At 48.8% G+C, this 20906-nt stretch overlaps 1 protein-coding gene across 4 annotated transcripts in view; it reads left to right on the top strand.

Moving 5' to 3' along the window:
• SBF2 (SET binding factor 2) overlaps window positions 1-20906 on the top strand; it is a 300830-nt gene that overhangs the window by 127602 nt on the left and 152322 nt on the right. For all 4 annotated transcript variants that reach the window (XM_066583539.1, XM_066583538.1, XM_066583537.1 and 1 more), the window contains exons 7-8: window positions 17316-17448; window positions 18892-19000. In XM_066583539.1, coding sequence (XP_066439636.1) covers window positions 17316-17448; window positions 18892-19000 — 242 coding nt within the window. The remainder of the gene's footprint in view (window positions 1-17315; window positions 17449-18891; window positions 19001-20906) is intronic.

Below are 20906 nucleotides of genomic sequence, written 5' to 3'. Positions count from 1 at the left end.
TACTGGGCGGTTTACAGTGTATCACCCCCATCATCCTTACTGGGCAGTTTACAGTATATCACCCCCATCATCCTTACTGGGCGGTTTACAGTGCATCACCCCCATCATCCTTACTGGGCAGTTTACAGAGCATCACTCCCATCATCCTTACTGGGCCGTTTTACAGAGCATCACCCCCATCATCCTTACTGGGCAGTTTACAGTGAATCACCCCCATCATCCTTACTGGCCGTTTTACAGTGCATCACCCCCATCATCCTTACTGGGCAGTTTACAGTATATCACCCCCATCATCCTTACTGGGCAGTTTACAGAGCATCACCCCCATCATCCTTACTGGGCAGTTTACAGAGCATCACCCCCATCATCCTTACTAGGCGGTTTACAGTGAATCACCCCCATCATCCTTACTAGGCGGTTTACAGTATATCACTCCCATCATCCTTACTGGGCGGTTTACAGAGCATCACCCCCATCATCTTTACTGGGCGGTTTACAGTATATCACCCCCATTATCCTTACTAGGCGGTTTACAGAGCATCACCCCCATCATCCTTACTGGGCGGTTTACAGAGCATCACCCCCATCATCCTTACTAGGCGGTTTACAGTATATCACCCCCAGCATCCTTACTGGGCGGTTTACAGTGCATCACCCCCATCATCCTTACTGGGCGGTTTACAGTGCATCACTCCCATCATCCTTACTGGGCGGTTTACAGTATATCACCCCCATCATCCTTACTGGGTGGTTTACAGTATATCACCCCCATTATCCTTACTAGGCGGTTTACAGAGCATCACCCCCATCATCCTTACTGGGCGGTTTACAGAGCATCACCCCCATCATCCTTACTGGGCGGTTTACAGTATATCACCCCCATCATCCTTACTGGGTGGTTTACAGTGTATCACCCCCATCATCCTTACTGGGCAGTTTACAGTATATCACCCCCATCATCCTTACTGGGCAGTTTACAGTATATCACCCCCATCATCCTTACTGGGCGGTTTACAGTATATCACCCCCATCATCCTTACTAGGCGGATTACAGAGCATCACCCCCATCATCCTTACTAGGCGGTTTACAGTATATCACCCCCATCATCCTTACTGGGCGGTTTACAGTATATCACCCCCATCATCCTTACTGGGCAGTTTACAGTATATCAACCCCATCATCCTTACTGGGCGGTTTACAGAGCATCACCCCCATCATCCTTACTGGGCAGTTTACAGAGCATCACCCCCATCATCCTTACTGGCCGTTTTACAGAGCATCACCCCCATCATCCTTACTGGGCAGTTTACAGTGCATCACCCCCATCATCCTTACTGGCCATTTTACAGTGCATCACTCCCATCATCCTTACTGGGCAGTTTACAGTATATCACCCCCATCATCCTTACTGGGCAGTTTACAGTATATCACCCCCATCATCCTTACTGGGCAGTTTACAGAGCATCACCCCCATCATCCTTACTGGGCAGTTTACAGAGCATCACCCCCATCATCCTTACTAGGCGGTTTACAGTGAATCACCCCCATCATCCTTACTGGCCGTTTTACAGTGCATCACCCCCATCATCCTTACTGGGCAGTTTACAGAGCATCACCCCCATCATCCTTACTGGGCAGTTTACAGTGCATCACCCCCATCATCCTTACTGGCCGTTTTACAGTGCATCACCCCCATCATCCTTACTGGGCAGTTTACAGTATATCACCCCCATCATCCTTACTGGGCAGTTTACAGTATATCACCCCCATCATCCTTACTGGGCAGTTTACAGAGCATCACCCCCATCATCCTTACTGGGCAGTTTACAGAGCATCACCCCCATCATCCTTACTAGGCGGTTTACAGTGAATCACCCCCATCATCCTTACTGGCAGTTTTACAGTATATCACCCCCATCATCCTTACTGGGCAGTTTACAGTATATCACCCCCATCATCCTTACTGGGCAGTTTACAGAGCATCACCCCCATCATCTTTACTGGGCGGTTTACATTATATCACCCCCATTATCCTTACTAGGCGGTTTACAGAGCATCACCCCCATCATCCTTACTGGGCGGTTTACAGAGCATCACCCCCATCATCCTTACTGGGCAGTTTACAGAGCATCACCCCCATCATCCTTACTGGGCGGTTTACAGAGCATCACCCCCATCATCCTTACTGGGCGGTTTACAGAGCATCACCCCCATCATCCTTACTAGGCGGTTTACAGTGTATCACCCCCATCATCCTTACTGGGCGGTTTACAGTATATCACCCCCATCATCCTTACTGGGCAGTTTACAGTATATCACCCCCATCATCCTTACTGGGCAGTTTACAGAGCATCACCCCCATCATCCTTACTGGGCAGTTTACAGAGCATCACCCCCATCATCCTTACTGGGCGGTTTACAGAGCATCACCCCCATCATCCTTACTGGGCGGTTTACAGAGCATCACCCCCATCATCCTTACTGGGCAGTTTACAGTATATCACCCCCATCATCCTTACTGGGCGGTTTACAGTATATCACCCCCATCATCCTTACTAGGCGGATTACAGAGCATCACCCCCATCATCCTTACTAGGCGGTTTACAGTATATCACCCCCATCATCCTTACTGGGCGGTTTACAGTATATCACCCCCATCATCCTTACTGGGCGGTTTACAGTGTATCACCCCCATCATCCTTACTGGGCAGTTTACAGTGTATCACCCCCACCATCCTTACTGGGCGGTTTACAGTGCATCACCCCCATCATCCTTACTGGGCAGTTTACAGAGCATCACCCCCATCATCCTTACTGGGCAGTTTACAGTGAATCACCCCCATCATCCTTACTGGGCAGTTTACAGTGAATCACCCCCATCATCCTTACTGGGCAGTTTACAGTATATCAACCCCATCATCCTTACTGGGCGGTTTACAGTTTATCACCCCCACCATCCTTACTGGGCGGTTTACAGTGCATCACCCCCATCATCCTTACTGGGCAGTTTACAGAGCATCACCCCCATCATCCTTACTGGCCGTTTTACAGAGCATCACCCCCATCATCCTTACTGGGCGGTTTACAGAGCATCACCCCCATCATCCTTACTAGGCGGTTTACAGTGTATCACCCCCATCATCCTTACTGGGCGGTTTACAGTATATCACCCCCATCATCCTTACTGGGCAGTTTACAGAGCATCACCCCCATCATCCTTACTGGGCAGTTTACAGAGCATCACCCCCATCATCCTTACTGGGCGGTTTACAGAGCATCACCCCCATCATCCTTACTGGGCGGTTTACAGAGCATCACCCCCATCATCCTTACTGGGCAGTTTACAGTATATCACCCCCATCATCCTTACTGGGCGGTTTACAGTATATCACCCCCATCATCCTTACTAGGCGGATTACAGAGCATCACCCCCATCATCCTTACTAGGCGGTTTACAGTATATCACCCCCATCATCCTTACTGGGCGGTTTACAGTATATCACCCCCATCATCCTTACTGGGCGGTTTACAGTGTATCACCCCCATCATCCTTACTGGGCAGTTTACAGTGTATCACCCCCACCATCCTTACTGGGCGGTTTACAGTGCATCACCCCCATCATCCTTACTGGGCAGTTTACAGAGCATCACCCCCATCATCCTTACTGGGCAGTTTACAGTGAATCACCCCCATCATCCTTACTGGGCAGTTTACAGTGAATCACCCCCATCATCCTTACTGGGCAGTTTACAGTATATCAACCCCATCATCCTTACTGGGCGGTTTACAGTTTATCACCCCCACCATCCTTACTGGGCGGTTTACAGTGCATCACCCCCATCATCCTTACTGGGCAGTTTACAGAGCATCACCCCCATCATCCTTACTGGCCGTTTTACAGAGCATCACCCCCATCATCCTTACTGGGCAGTTTACAGAGCATCACCCCCATCATCCTTACTGGCCGTTTTACAGAGCATCACCCCCATCATCCTTACTGGGCAGTTTACAGTATATCACCCCCATCATCCTTACTGGCCGTTTTACAGAGCATCACCCCCATCATCCTTACTGGGCAGTTTACAGTATATCACCCCCATCATCCTTACTGGGCAGTTTACAGTATATCACCCCCATCATCCTTACTGGGCAGTTTACAGAGCATCACCCCCATCATCCTTACTGGGCAGTTTACAGAGCATCACCCCCATCATCCTTACTAGGCGGTTTACAGTGAATCACCCCCATCATCCTTACTGGCCGTTTTACAGTGCATCACCCCCATCATCCTTACTGGGCAGTTTACAGTATATCACCCCCATCATCCTTACTGGGCAGTTTACAGTATATCACCCCCATCATCCTTACTGGGCAGTTTACAGAGCATCACCCCCATCATCCTTACTGGGCGGTTTACAGAGCATCACCCCCATCATCCTTACTGGGCGGTTTACAGAGCATCACCCCCATCATCCTTACTGGGCGGTTTACAGAGCATCACCCCCATCATCCTTACTAGGCGGTTTACAGTGTATCACCCCCATCATCCTTACTGGGCGGTTTACAGTGCACATTGGCGGCTGTGGTGTTCTGGCAGGAATGCAGCGAGATGCTCCAGATACGTTGTTTCATTGCATCCTGATTAGTTTGTAATCGCAGTCATATGGCGCCTCGCTGGAGATAATTGGTTAGTGCTGAGGCCTGGGCGCCCTCGGGGGGCCGGCCGCCTCCCACAACTCCCATCCTCATGATGTCACTAAACACTTCTTTCTGAAGTCGCTCCAGCTGAGAGGCTACAGCAGTATTGAAGTTTCAGATATGTGACTTGTGGTTTGCCGAAGACATTCGGGATGCGCCCGGCGGGCGATGCCAGCCTCCATTACCGCTGCTGGGTAGCAGTAAAGAACACTTGCCCTCCTCATTTTTAAGTGGAACCTTTTGCCCAAACCGAGGAGCTCTGTGGAATCAGCGCTGCTGCTACACCGACAGCTCAAATACATATGGCGCTAACCTATTCTGCTGCGCTGTACAACGTGTATCACTCCCATCATTTGTGACCCGAAGAGCTGACAATCTAATCTCATCATCCCTGCCCCAAGGAGCTGAGCGCACAATCTCCACACTTCACACACTATGTATCACTTCCATCATCCCCTGCTCCCAGTAATCTACCACCAGGTATCACTCTCATCATTGCTGACCCCAAGAGCTCACAATCTAATCATTCTGCCTCGCAGACTTGGAGATCTGCAGCCGACTAATGAGCGCTCTATGGGGATGAATTATCGTATTACTGATCGTCCCGCCTGCAAGCAGTTGTGTTGCCGTATATGAATGGCAGTAAACGAGCGCCAACTGCTGTTCGCCACTTCATACGACGGGGAGATTCTCCACCTCCTGCAGCGGACGCCGTTTGACCAAGCGTGTCGATTGGCGCCCAATTACATTTCTTTTACAAGGGCTGAGAATAGTTGGTACGGTATGAGGACGAGCGATGGCTGCTTTGATGGTTAACCCCCGCAGGGCTGGCTGTACATTCACACGGGGACATTGCTGACTGCTGAAAAGCAGAGATCGGCCAAGGAACAAGTGTTGGCTCGTACAATGGCTGACCGTTGTATACGACCTGACGAACGGGCGAACGTTTATGCCCAATAATGGGACCATGTAATACGGCCTTCACAGCCGAACCCTCTTGGTACAAAAAAAAATCTGCAACTTTCAATGTACCAAAAAAGTATAAATAAAAAATAAGTAAAATCTAGAATTTGTATTTCAGTTTTCAGGATCTCTGCTTGCTGGCAGTGAACAGAGTTTGTTATACTGTACCAGTTAGACGGTCCTCTGCAGCAGCATATAGGCCCATATAATGCAGAATTGCAGCATGATTTCAAGTTTTCCCATGCAGACACGGATAGATACACGAATCAGTGTATCTCTCACTACACGGCCCTGGCCGGCACCATTCACCATTGGGCTGCATTCACACCGACATATTTTCGGTTTGCATTTCGCGCATAATACGGGCAGAATAAACTGCATTGACTTGCATTGGGTATTCTTACACGCAGATTTCATGCGACGTTCGGGTTTTTTCTTTGCATGCATGAAAACAGTGATATGCGGATAAAAAACTGCATCCGCACCAAATGCACGCGTCTCTGCGTGACGACGTAACCAGCTCATCTGTTCGGACAAACAAGAACCAGTTGCTTCTCATTCAGTGTAAAAGTGGCTTTACAGGGGGGCGAAATGTCAGGACGGGTAATCTACTGCTTGTATGAGGAATGTCCGGTTATAGAGGTTGGAAACGCTGGCTATTGTCCTTAGGGAGAACACCTAGACGGTGAGTGAGGAGGCTCCAATAGCCATGCACGCTGGGTAATATGCAAATAAGGGAGATGGAATAAAACCTCCATAGTGCCACCTATTGGAAGGCAGCATTCCTTCAAGCCAAAGTCAGACTTTTTATACAAGCCTTGTAACAATGACCGGGAATTACAGGAGAGGGGGGGCGTGCAGAGCTCTGTGCCCGTCTGTAGGTGGGAAAGCTGGCTGTCCCCCAGTATAGCCCTTTACAGCTGTAAGGGTGCGTTCACACATGATGGATTTAGGTGCAGATTCATTCAAAGATGTACGAAACATGGAGATTTAACCTCTGAAATCCGCAGGCATGGCCTGTCTGCTTGTGTAATAGTTAGCCGGGTGCGAGGAGTCCGGAGGGTTCTGTGGCACAGTTCACACGGCTGACTCATTAACTGTGAGTTCTATGGAAGTCATTCCAGAAGTAAACCTCGTGTCCCGGCGCGCTCCTTAGCCTCTTGGTGATTGTCATCGGATTGTAAGGGCCGTAACCCGCTGACATCGCTGTATGAGGCTTATTCTTTTAGGATGAGTTGTATGTTTTAATGGCCCAATATAATGTGTATAATGTGTTGTAGAACTTTTATTACATCTTTGGGGAATGATGGGGGATGGGGGGGACAAACAGACATTCCGCCATTGGTTTTGGATTTTGTTTTTATGGCGTTAATCATTCAGTACAAATTACCGGCACCAAGTTGTTGTTGTTGTTGTTGTTTTTTTTCTTCTACTTTTGCATAATAAAAAAAATGTTGTAATGAAAAACGACTGAATCCACATGGCGGCGTTCTGAGACCCCGAGCATCTTTATTGTCTCGGCAGCGGAGCTCCCTGAGGGCTTGTTTTTTGCGGGAAGAGTTGTAGTGATTTTTGGATTGTTACAGTTGTGTTTTTTGGGAGGCGAACAAAAGAAAAAAATATTCTGTCATTTTAGTTTTTAAAACTATTTTTCCGGAGTTCACCATATGGGATAAACAACCAAATATTTTCATTGTTTGGGTCGTTATGAACACCTATTAGGTGTCGCTATTAGAAAAATATGCTTTGGTATTTTAGCCATTTAAAAAAAGGTTTTTGTGGGGAAAACTTGTATTTTTTCCTTAATTAAACACTATTGAACTTTTTTGACCCCCTTTTGGGAATGGGACTTGAAGATGCGATAGTTCGATCGCTAGGATAGTACACTGCATTACTTATGTAGTGCATTCTACTAAGACTATTAGACTCTGTGGGGGCTGAGCTACATGGCAGACAGGTCGGCCTTTGTCAGGCTTCTAGCTAGCTTTCTGTCATATGGTTAGGTGGGGTGAAGAATCCCCCTCCCCCTGTCATCTGCTTGCATTGTGCAGTTGCTATTGATTGCGGCATGTAAGGGGTTAAACTGCCGGCATCTAAGGTTTATCCGCATCTGGCGGTCAGAGCAGGAGCCTGGCTGTCAGTAGTCAGCTAAGCCTTTGCCTTAAAAAGATGTATGTGCAGATTAATAGCCCATTAGTGAGGTCAGTAAAAAGGAGTATTGGCCGTCACTAAGGGGTTAAAGCCGCGGTGTTGACATATTTATAGTGTATTTACGGTACTTCTGGTTATTCACATGAAGGGGATTCCATCTATTCTACAATAACTCCCAGCGTCTGTCCATAAATGTAATTGAAGGATTCTCTAAAAAATAGAGGGATGATCCCATGTTTTGCCCCCGTGGACGCCACGGCGCAGCGCATTGGCATAGCCGTGTGGTCACACCGTGCAGAACAAAGCCACGTGCTGCCTGCACTGAACTGCTTTATGGCTTTATGCACACAGAAGCCCCGAGATGCGCCAAATTCATGCGGCCACATGCGTGTCGCATCCACGAGTCCCGGGAGCACCATGCATCGGGCAGCGCAGGACACACGGGGAGCGCACTTTGCATGTCCTGTTCCCATGTGTGATACAGATGAAAAAAAGGACGTGCTGCAAGCACACAGAGCATCAGCCGCTGGTCTGGTTATAAGGCGTCCGTGTGCTGTCTGTGAAGTATATGGGTGGCACACGGACCCCTTATGTGCCCACCTGAATAAGCCCAAAAGAGTGTTCATAAAAAGCACTTGTGGAATTTCCAGCCACAGATTTAGCGTGTTCACATGGGGGAACGCATGGCAGAAATTTGTGGATTTCTGCTGCAGGTTGAGAGGTGGAAGCCGCGTGGTTAAATCTTGTTAGATTCCGCTGTGTGAACATCTCATAAGTGAATCATATTAGAGGTTTTCCAACTAATAACAATTAGCCCCTATCCACAGGATATGGGGATTAATGTCTTATCATTGGGGGTCCGACTGCTGGGACCCCCAGCCATGCCTAAATCTGCACACACAATACCTATGTGAACGGAGTTGGGGTGAACATCTGTGGCACGGAGGGAGATCGACGCACTTGGCAATGTCCCTCCATCCCATAGCAGTGAGTGGAGCGGTGGACCAGGCATAACCACCACTGCATTTTCATGGAGATTTTGGTGGGGGGAACTGATCTTGGGGATTGCTGGGAACCGCAAAGGTCGGACTCCCAGTGCTGAGACCTGTGGATAAATATCATTAATGGGAACACACCTTTATAACCAGTGTTTGAAACGCCAGTCTTAAAGGGCCTCGGCCATCACTTTTGGGCTCCATATACTACGTTATGATGTCATTGCTGGGGGGATACAGGGTCCAGGGAGCTGCTTTTTATACTCACTGAGTCCACTGTTTTAACAGGGATTTGCCCCCAAGAAAGGCTTTGTGGGCGCATGCATGTTTTTGGGCATGCATTGCTGGAACGGGGGGACCTGGTGAGTGTACAAAGCAGCTCCCCTAACCTGCTGTCCCCTCACCTTTCAGCCTTCTAAACTTCGTTAAAGTTCAGAGGTAATGGCCGAGGCCCTGCAATAAGCTCCCCCCACCGCGTTGCAGAACATTTCATTCTCGGGTCGGTCTCCTTGTTTTATTGATCTCTCACCTGCCTCACCTACCGTAAATGTGCCAGTCTCCCATATCATGAGAGGTTAATAGCGACAATGTAAATAAATCCCACTACTAATTGCTTTTCGAACTATTCATTGCTCTCTCATAAATGGCACTTTGTGTGAAAGCTCCGCCTCCAACGCACATTGCACTATAATCATTGCAACATGTGGAGCAGATCCCCTCCACTAAACATGTCCACCCACATTTCACAGGACTTGTTTACCCCCATGGTTGGCTTATAAAAAGGAAGCATAATGACCATGTGACCTTGCTGCGTACCATAAACGAACACGAGTTGTAGAGCGCTCCCTGCAATGCCTCAATGTCTCCTGTGCTGCTCCTGACCAGTCTTTGGTCTCGTAGTCTCCTCAGCCTCAGAATTGACCCATAGACCAGTTCTTCTCAGCAGCACAGAGTGTTTATGTGGTCGCCTGCCGCCATTGTCTTTGGGGGAGGCCTAGCACTTGCTTTTTGTTGGCGGGTGCAGTTCGACATTTGTACATTTGTATTCTCTCCATTTTTTGTAACCATGTTCAGCATTACTTTTGCACAACTAAACTTGAAGTGGTAAATTCATTGAGAATCTACCAGAGGAGATGGGTTAAGTCCCTTTAACACACTTTAAAAATGTGAAAAACGGTTTTTAATATCTTATTGTAGTGCTGAGATCTTGTCATTTGAAGTTGCAGGCCCAAAGCCTGAGGCTGCAGTACCGAGAGAATCTGATGACGTCAGCAGACACTGTCTGTCGGGAATAGCAGCTGCTGTGTCCCGTATACAGAGAGACGGGTGTTATGTGGAACCAAATACCACGTTACCCGGCAAGAATGAGCAGGGCGGCTGTGGTCATCAGGATCTCTCAACGCAAAACGTTTCGAGACAAATGCCTCTTCCTCAGTCTGCTGGAGACACACAAATAATACATTTTCCCTCAAAACTTCAAGTTTGTGTGCTTTTGTCCAAAAAGGTCGCGCCGTTACTTCAGTGGGTTTTCTTCTTTCCTTCTCCCCTGGCCAACCCTAACGGGGTCCACAGTCACTGATCTGGCAGCACCAGGACTAGAGATGTAGGCAACTTTCTCCAATAATTACTAAGACCTCACCCGCTGGAGTCTGCACTCGGCTCTCCTCCACACCGGATCCTCATCAGAGCCGCTCCACCTCCTGCCTTACTTCACCGCTGCATCTATCAGCTCTCTTGGCTTGGGAGAGCAATGACCCCCGGCTCCTACAACACACAACGGGGTGTATCGGTCCGCCGCTGTCTTTTCCCCGCATTCCTGCTTCCTTTTACTCATTTTGTTATGTGGTCTCCTAGCAACCTGCAAACTATCTGCCTACAAATCTGTGCCCATCTGCAATGTAATTGCGGATGCACTGTGATTCGATCGCTCCCATAGAGATCAATGGAGCCCATCTGTGCGGAAAGCGTAAAAATAGAGCATTCTAGGGTTTTTTTCTGATCGTAAAAAAATCGCAATTTGCATCTGCACATCTGCTTGAAGATGCGGGACTTAATATCTTCCAATGGGCGAATATAAAAGGGGATCGTCTGTACGAGTGCGATTGTGGATTCTGCAATTCATATCCGCTCATCTGCAGGTGGCGCTGGTTGGAGCCCCATCGTTGTACTTGGCTGCTCCTGACTGTGCAGCGCTTGTTGGTCAGAACAATTCCTGACGCCCTCCTCTGACCCCTTTTAGTGCCGAGTTTTTTTCCGTCCACAGGATTCTTTTCCGCTGGATGTTTTTTCTCGATCATGCCATCATCAGTACTCTCAACACTCCATTACATGACAACCCCACACGGTTGACAGGGAAATCCTGACCCGGCCTCGTTGGAAGTCGCTCAGATCGCTGGATTTCCCCATCTAATGTGAAGTCACACATTCAGAGGCTCTTAAACCTCCTTTTCTTGGGTCTCTTTGAGGCTTGTGTGGTTATAATGACTCCGGCCATCACCTTCACACTGTTGCTCCCCAGCCGACCCACTAAACATACATCCCATATAAACAGCTGGACTTGATGCCGACGAGGGAACTATCTCCCATAAAACACTTCACCTCCGCGGCTCAGCAGTCTCCATCTCCGGACCGCCGGAGGCAGGAAGGACAGGTCGATGTGTTTGTGACACGAGGATGTTTTTTCGGAATTCTCTGTGAAATTCTCTATAAACAACAAGAACAACAAACCTAAGGAGCGATATCTTCAGTATATCCCGAGCTGTCAACAGGAAGCGGGTCCGTCAACAGAATGTCAGCAGAGTGTCAGACGGTCAGATGGGAGAACCTAAGGAAAGGAACACAATAAACAACGGGCCGGCGTCCCGTCCTGAAATAAAGCCCGATCAGCGTAAAGCTCTCAAGCTTTCCAGTGTCCTCCTCTAGGGGGCGCTCACACGTAGCAGAAATGTAGCCGATTTTCCACAGCAAAAGATTCTGTGCAAAATCTGCATCATTTGCCTTAAAAACGCTGTCAAAATCCGTAGTGCTGGTGTGACCTGAAATCAGCTGCACTCCTCATACCTTCCAATACTACCCGCTGCTGTACCCAGAGCCTAGCGCACACCAGCAGCTACTACTGAGCACTACCGCCAGCATTCATGTGACGCGCAGGTCATGTGATGCCAATTCCACGTCCCATAACCGGCGGCGGCGCACAGTAGCAGCTGTGGTTGTACACTCTGGGTGCATCACCCAACAGTGCGGGGAGACGCGCCCTAATATATTTCTGCCACGTGTGAACGCACCCTAATATATTTCTGCCACGTGTGAACGCACCCTAATGTATTTCTGCCATGTGTGAACACACCCTAATGTATTTCTGCCACGTGTGAACGCACCCTAATGTATTTCTGCCACGTGTGAACGCACCCTAATGTATTTCTGCCACGTGTGAACGCACCCTAATGTATTTCTGCCACGTGTGAACGCACCCTAATGTATTTCTGCCACGTGTGAACGCACCCTAATGTATTTCTGCCACGTGTGAACGCACCCTAATGTATTTCTGCCACGTGTGAACGCACCCTAATGTATTTCTGCCACGTGTGAACGCACCCTAATGTATTTCTGCCACGTGTGAACGCACCCTAATGTATTTCTGCCACGTGTAAACGCACCCTAATGTATTTTTGCTACGTGTGAACGCACCCTAATATATTTCTGCTATGTGTGAACGCACCCTAATGTATTTCTGCCACGTGTGAACGCACCCTAATGTATTTCTGCCACGTGTGAACGCACCCTAATGTATTTCTGCCACGTGTGAACGCACCCTAATGTATTTCTGCCACGTGTGAACGCACCCTAATGTATTTCTGCCACGTGTGAACGCACCCTAATGTATTTCTGCCACGTGTGAACGCACCCTAATGTCTTTCTGTCACGTGTGAACGCACCCTAATGTATTTCTGCTATGTGTGAACGCCCCCTAATGTCTTTCTGCTACGTGTGAACGCCCCCTAATGTCTTTCTGCTACGTGTGAACGCCCCCTAATGTCTTTCTGCTACGTGTGAACGCACCCTAATGTCTTTCTGCTATGTGTGAACGCACCCTAATGTCTTTCTGCTACGTGTGAACGCACCCTAATGTCTTTCTGCTACGTGTGAACGCACCCTAATGTATTTCTGCTACGTGTGAACGCACCCTAATGTCTTTCTGCTACGTGTGAACGCACCCTAATATATTTCTGCCACGTGTGAACGCACCCTAATGTCTTTCTGCTACGGGTGAACGCACCCTAATGTCTTTCTGCCACGCGTGAACGCACCCTAATGTCTTTCTGCCACGCGTGAACGCACCCTAATGTCTTTCTGCCACGCGTGAACGCACGATAATGTCTTTCTGCCACGCGTGAACGCACCCTAATGTATTTCTGCCACGCGTGAATGCCCCCTAATGTCTTTCTGCTACGTGTGAGCGCACCCTAATATATTTCTGCTACGTGTGAGCGCACCCTAATATATTTCTGCTACGTGTGAACGCACCCTAATGTATTTCTGCTACGTGTGAACGCACCCTAATGTCTTTCTGCTACGCGTGAACGCACCCTAATGTCTTTCTGCTACGCGTGAACGCACCCTAATGTCTTTCTGCCACGCGTGAACGCACCCTAATGTCTTTCTGCCACGCGTGAACGCACCCTAATGTCTTTCTGCCACGCGTGAACGCACCCTAATGTCTTTCTGCCACGCGTGAACGCACCCTAATGTCTTTCTGCCACGCGTGAACGCACCCTAATGTCTTTCTGCCACGCGTGAACGCACCCTAATGTCTTTCTGCCACGCGTGAACGCACCCTAATGTCTTTCTGCCACGCGTGAACGCACCCTAATGTCTTTCTGCCACGCGTGAACGCACCCTAATGTCTTTCTGCCACGCGTGAACGCACCCTAATGTCTTTCTGCCACGCGTGAACGCACCCTAATGTCTTTCTGCCACGCGTGAACGCACCCTAATGTCTTTCTGCCACGCGTGAACGCACCCTAATGTCTTTCTGCCACGCGTGAACGCACCCTAATGTCTTTCTGCCACGCGTGAACGCACCCTAATGTCTTTCTGCCACGCGTGAACGCACCCTAATGTCTTTCTGCCACGCGTGAACGCACCCTAATGTCTTTCTGCCACGCGTGAACGCACCCTAATGTCTTTCTGCCACGCGTGAACGCACCCTAATGTCTTTCTGCCACGCGTGAACGCACCCTAATGTCTTTCTGCCACGCGTGAACGCACCCTAATGTCTTTCTGCCACGCGTGAACGCACGATAATGTCTTTCTGCCACGCGTGAACGCACCCTAATGTATTTCTGCCACGCGTGAATGCCCCCTAATGTCTTTCTGCTACGTGTGAGCGCACCCTAATATATTTCTGCTACGTGTGAGCGCACCCTAATATATTTCTGCTACGTGTGAACGCACCCTAATGTATTTCTGCTACGTGTGAACGCACCCTAATGTCTTTCTGCTACGCGTGAACGCACCCTAATGTCTTTCTGCTACGCGTGAACGCACCCTAATGTCTTTCTGCCACGCGTGAACGCACCCTAATGTCTTTCTGCCACGCGTGAACGCACCCTAATGTCTTTCTGCCACGCGTGAACGCACCCTAATGTCTTTCTGCCACGCGTGAACGCACCCTAATGTCTTTCTGCCACGCGTGAACGCACCCTAATGTCTTTCTGCCACGCGTGAACGCACCCTAATGTCTTTCTGCCACGCGTGAACGCACCCTAATGTCTTTCTGCCACGCGTGAACGCCCCCTAATGTCTTTCTGCCACGCGTGAACGCCCCCTAATGTCTTTCTGCCACGCGTGAACGCCCCCTAATGTCTTTCTGCCACGCGTGAACGCCCCCTAATGTCTTTCTGCCACGCGTGAACGCCCCCTAATGTCTTTCTGCCACGCGTGAACGCCCCCTAATGTCTTTCTGCCACGCGTGAACGCCCCCTAATGTCTTTCTGCCACGCGTGAACGCCCCCTAATGTCTTTCTGCCACGCGTGAACGCCCCCTAATGTCTTTCTGCTACGTGCAAAACCAACCAGCCAGAATGTTTCTGCTCACTGAAGACAGTCGGCCAATAAATGATTGCCGGCTGGCAATCTGCACTTTTCGGCAGTGTTCACAGGGGGTAAATCCAGACCATTTGGTGCTTAATTCACCCATCGTTTGAAGAGGTGGAATCCGCTGCTGTAATTGACAAGCTTGGGATCCGGTCAGTTTCCTCGTGGATTTTGGGAGGATATTCCCACCGTGTGTCGGTGACAGATTGTTAATCTTTGCTACTCTAAATTCTAAATTTTTTGTGCGGAAGGTTCAGACAGATCTGCCCCATGTGAACATGGCTTCAGGTGCCTTCACACGGGACGGAAGCTTCTGTAGTTTGTTGCTTATTCCGCTGTTAAAATCCACATAGAATTTGATGCAAAGTTGCCAACAATATTCTGCCTTTTTCAGTTCCTCATCAAAATCCTAGAAGTATATTCCGTCCCGAGTGAAAGCGCCCTCACATGGCCCAATGACCCGTGAAGCTAAAGTCCGGGTGAACGGTCGTGTCCACTCATCAGGCCGTGCAAATGACCCTCCTGTCCAGACTGCAGTCCAGCAGTTGGCACCCCAAGCACTCTTATTAGAGACCTTGTCCCCTTCAAATGGAAGATAATTACAAAAACCGCGCTTCTGAATGTAAAAGAAGGAATCTGGACCCCGTTACTCTTCCGACCGCGTCCCAGCTGCCGGACTCCACCCTTCTGTTGGGACCCCCTATTCGTATGCTGCGCCCTGAATCCCCGGGTATCCGAGTCTCTGGCAGGCCGGTCCTTTCTGTTTTTATTTTTGCAGAAAACGCTGCTGCAGGCTCTGAATCACCAGGTCTGAAGCTGCGGGGCACAAATATCTTTGTGGTTCTTCAATATTTCATATTTCGCACGAGTTGGTGAGAAGTTATGAGATTCAGCCTGTAAATCTGATTTACTAGTGGAATTCCTCCAGAATCAGAAGCAGAGATCACATGCGCTGTGGAATCACATGCGGACTACAACTCCCAGTGTGAATGACCGCTCTCTGTCTGATCAGTACCTGGGAAAGCAAGGATTCTTGTCAGATAAATTGTAGCAAACCCTCGTGAAAGGAAAGAAATTTGTATGACCGAGGCCCCATTCAGCCCTCATTATGGCCTCCATCTGGGGTCCTATCAGAATGTCAGTTTAAAATCCCGAAAGCAGTAGCGCTGGGCGTCCCCCGACCGAAAACTGCTGAAATGGAGGCAAATGGGTCTCATATAGGGACTATAAGAAGGTCTGGATAGAGCCTGACATGTATATGTCACAGAGCATGGTCTGACACAATTGTAACAAACTCTCAGCTGTGAGTTTCAGGCCTGTAAAGGTCTTTAGCCTCTGAAAGGCGTCAGTGGATGGGAAAATTCTTGTTTAAATCCAGAGATCCTGAAAATGGCGAGGAAGCACAGTTTATTAGAAAGTAGTTGCAGGAGCTAAAAGGGGTAACTAAACTTTTTTTAAACTTTTGACCCATCCTAGCAGCAGTCAGAAGTTTTGATCAGTAAGGGTCTGGGTTCTGAGACCCCCAATGATCGCTAAAACGAACGGGCAGAAGCGTTCATCTGAGTGTTGTCCACTTTCGCTGTTTCAATCATTGCACAGAGGTGTTTAGGAAGTCTCCCTAGACATTCCATGGAGTTCTTTCACAGCTTGCGATGACAGCTGACTGGGCACAACACTCAGCTGAGCGCTTCTGCCTGTTCATTTTAGCAATCAGTGGGTTCCTCTGCTTTCGGACCCCACTGATCTAAACTTCTAACATGTCGCTATCGTGAATAGTTTTTAGAAAGTTGAGTTATTCTTTAAAGGAGTTTTTCAATAATGGCAAGGCAGGATAGAGAATAACTTGCTGCTCAGTGGGGGTCAGACTGCAGGCACGGGGGTCCAGAGTGTTCACCAATGAATGTGTATATGGTCTGCTGCTCCGTTTATTTCAATGGGAGCACTGGAGATAGTGGAGTTTATGTTCTCGGCTGTCTCTGGCGCTGCCATTGAAATAAATGTAGTAGCTCATATGTGCAACCGTTACTGCATTCATTACTGAATGTTTCAGACCCCTGCTCTCGGGCCCTGTTTGGGCGCCAGCGGTTGGACCCCCGCAGATCATCCTGTCAATATAGGATGACTTGCTATTCTGGGAAACCCCTTTAATAAAGAGTCAATAGAATTCGAAGTATGTGACTTCAACAAAATTGATGTTAAACGCAATGAGAAGCCGATGGTGTTTCTTGGCATTGACGCTGGGTGCCCATCATCTCCTCCTGGTCTCTAAAGTTAACTCACCAAATGTGACACAGATTTTCCAAAACATCTTCCAATGAATTCCTTCTTCTATTTATTGTATGCGAGTTGATATTTGGAATTTATTTGTTGTTGCGTTTTCACAATCACTTTTTTGATCTTTTTGCTGTAGGAATCCAGAACGTCCTGAGCCTCTTCTGCGCTGTGCTGACCGAAAACAAAGTCCTTTTTCATTCCTCCAGTTTCCAGCGACTCAGCGATGCTTGCCGAGCACTTGAGGCTCTAATGTACCCCTTAAAATATAGGTAAGATATGGGCCGTTCATACCTAACTGTCCATAGGGGTGTCCGCAGGTCCCCAAATCATAGGTTGTCATTCGTATAGGGATGACTGGGTGTAACGCTCACTATAGACATACCATACTAAAGGTGTTCAGCATGAGAAAAACATGGCAGCTTTTTCCTAACAGCAGCACCACAGCTGCCCATGGGTTGTGTGTGATGTTGCGGCTCGGCTACATTGAAGTACCTAGGGCAGAGCTACAACACCACAAACAAGCTGGAGAAAGGAACACTGAAGAACCCCCTTGAACATTGGTTGTCCCATTGGCCTTCTGAGCGCTATTGATTCTAGGAATAAAGTGTGATGACTGTGAATCTGCATCGTAGTCAGTAGTCAGGGGTGCGGGCTTCTGGTTTTTTATTCATTTTAGATAAAATTAATTTTTCCTTGTGTTTTTTTCTCATTCCCCCTCCCCTGGTTTTCCCTTTTCTTCCTCTTCCTTTCCTACATCTCCCCCCCCCCCCTTGATTGCCCTTGCTTTGCCCTTGCCTCCCCCCCTTGATTGCCCTTGCTTTGCCCTTGCCTTCCCCCTTTTGCTTTGCCCTTGCCTTCCCCCTTTTGCTTTGCCCTTGCCTTCCCCCTTTTGCTTTGCCCTTGCCTTCCCCCCTTTGCTTTGCCCTTGCCTACCCCCTTTTGCTTTGCCCTTGCCTACCCCCTTTTGCTTTGCCCTTGCCTACCCCCTTTGCTTTGCCCTTGCCTACCCCCTTTGCTTTGCCCTTGCCTTCCCCCCTTTGCTTTGCCCTTGCCTTCCCCCCTTTGCTTTGCCCTTGCCTTCCCCCCTTTGCTTTGCCCTTGCCTTCCCCCCTTTGCTTTGCCCTTGCCTTCCCCCCTTTGCTTTGCCCTTGCCTTCCCCCCTTTGCTTTGCCCTTGCCTTCCCCCCTTTGCTTTGCCCTTGCCTTCCCCCCTTTGCTTTGCCCTTGCCTTCCCCCCTTTGCTTTGCCCTTGCCTTCCCTTGTCCCCCTTGCTTTGCCCTTGCCTTCCCTTGTCCCCCTTGCTTTGCCCTTGCCTTCCCTTGCCCCCCTTGCTTTGCCCTTGTCCTTCCCCCTACTTTGCCCTTGCCCCACCTCGGTAAGCCCGATCCTTTCAATTCCTTCTTCCTTCAATCTTTTTCTTTTCCTATTCCCGTCTGAATGACGAGAAATTGAAAATGTAAGCTGGATGTGCTGCCGACGAAGGGGATGTGAGGGTTAGTGGTCGCTCATTGCCATGCTAGCGATCATCTGCCGGCAGTAGCTAGCGCTAATGGGCATTCTGACTTGTCATTCAATGCTTGTTAATGGGCGGGATATCTGCCATATTGAACCACCTCTACAAATCTAGTTTCATCATCCGTACAAGTGAAGTCTGTTGTTTCATCCGTCCGTCACGAGTTCTCTGATCTCTAATCTCTGATCTCTGTTTTGCAGCTACCCCTACATCCCCATCCTTCCGGCGCAGCTCCTCGAAGTTCTCAGCTCCCCCACTCCATTTATCATCGGGGTTCATTCCGTTTTCTGCTCTGAGCTCCATGACCTGGTGAGAGCGGGAATACTTCAGGGCACTTATGGTGGGGCACTTGCTTCTGAAATACCCCTCAGAGTGGTTGTTAGTCATGTGTAAAGGGAGCCCTAAAGAGAATTTATTAGGAAATTAGTGGTTAAGGAAGACTTGATTCCAAGGATCAGATTGGTGGGAGTCTCTCCACTGCAAGTAGCCAAAAAGGCTACAGATCTTCCCTAACTATGGAGCAGTCCTAATCGGAGGCGGACCGCCACTTGGGCTGTGTTCAGGTGTAGTGTATTTTGGAGCTGTTCCACAGCAAAATCCATAGCATATTTTGCACCATGGATTTTGGTGCAGATCCCCATCAAAACAGCAGCAATGGGTGAATCTTGATATGGCTAATAGTGCGGATTTTCCATTACAGAAAATCCACAGCAGTTCGGCCACATGTGAACATACGGCACGGATGCGTTCCCACGGCAGACTTCGCCACAGAAATTTCGGCGTGAATTCCACCTCTAAGAACCGCGTCAAAATCTGTGGCTTTCTACTGTGGTTTTTGTCGCAGATCCGTGTGCAGATTTAGTCTTGTCAATGAGCAAAATCCGCATGAGGAATTCCAACGTGTTTCCATGGGAAATAAATGACGGAACTTCATGATGTGCAAACACTCATTTCTGTGTCAAATTCCACATGTGGTTACGCCGATTGACAGTGCTAACTCTGTGCGCAAATCAGCGGCTGGAACCGTGGCAGAAAGTCGCAGATTTTGGCGCTGTTTATATAGGCAGAGTTTACGCAAAAAATTTTGCAGCAAGTTCCCCGATCTGAACAAACCCTAAGATGTTTTTTCACTATGTTGTGGGGTTTCATTAAAGCTGTTGGAAAGCTGTGACGGACCCCGCGAATGGAACCATGCGCTCTCGTTAGTCGTACGGACACCAGTTTCAAGTATAGAGTAATGTAGTCGAATACGCTATTCAGTAATGCAAGTGAATGGCCCCATTCCTTTCCGCTTCGGGTTCCATCACAACATTCGACAGCCCTATTCGGCAGCTGTGACAGAGCCGCACAAGGAATCCCGCAGCATAGTGAGGACGGTTGTGGGAACGCTCCCTTCCAAGTGATTGATTTAGTTGCAGCGACATGAAACGTCTCGCTCTCTGCGCGGTAAGTGACCTTATTAGCTCCATGTGTTTCACAAGTAGCGTAAACTGGATGGATCCAGAGCGTGGCCGGGAGTCTCATCATCTGGCAGCGAGCTCCTTGTAAGACAGGTGCCGAGAGACGGATTTATCACTTCTTGTCGAGTTTCTATTGTATACGGTGTTTTGTTTTTGACTCCCAGCATGTTTGACATGACGGACCATACATCTAGTCACCGCCGGTTCTTACCGGATGATCGTTCCTCGAAATGTACATGAGTTACATTGTTAGGGCTGACTAGAAAAACATGGAGTGTTGGGGGGGTACGGTCCTGAGAGGACAAATCCTTTAAATAACTTGGTTTTTTTTTACGTGTTCGCCGCTGAGTGATGACCCCGCGTTGTGTGTACTGGCTGCACTGATATGAATAGTAGCAGCAGGGCATAGACTATGTGATTCCTTCCATATGTCTCACATACATTAAGAACTGGTTTTATCCAGCCGTGTCACCCGGAGTGGAATCTGATCATCGAGTGGAGGAGTGCTGCCAAAATACAGGATTTATAGGCCAATACTACTGCCTCCAGAAGGATGGGACAGCTGACACCCCAAACACAATACAGAGTAAAGGAGGAAAACCATCGTGTCCCTCTAGTAGTGATCTACAGTCCGCAGCTAGAGGAGAACGGCAAGGAAACTCCATCATACCCTTCAAAAGGATGAACGCCTGAAAATCCCATTCCGGACCCTCTCCTTCTGTGTTACAGGCAACCTCCAAATTTATAGTCAGGAG

The sequence above is a fragment of the Eleutherodactylus coqui genome, chromosome 11, assembly GCF_035609145.1.
Source record: "Eleutherodactylus coqui strain aEleCoq1 chromosome 11, aEleCoq1.hap1, whole genome shotgun sequence".
Lineage (NCBI taxonomy): Eukaryota > Metazoa > Chordata > Amphibia > Anura > Eleutherodactylidae > Eleutherodactylus > Eleutherodactylus coqui.
This window is presented reverse-complemented; position numbering and strand designations above follow the sequence as displayed.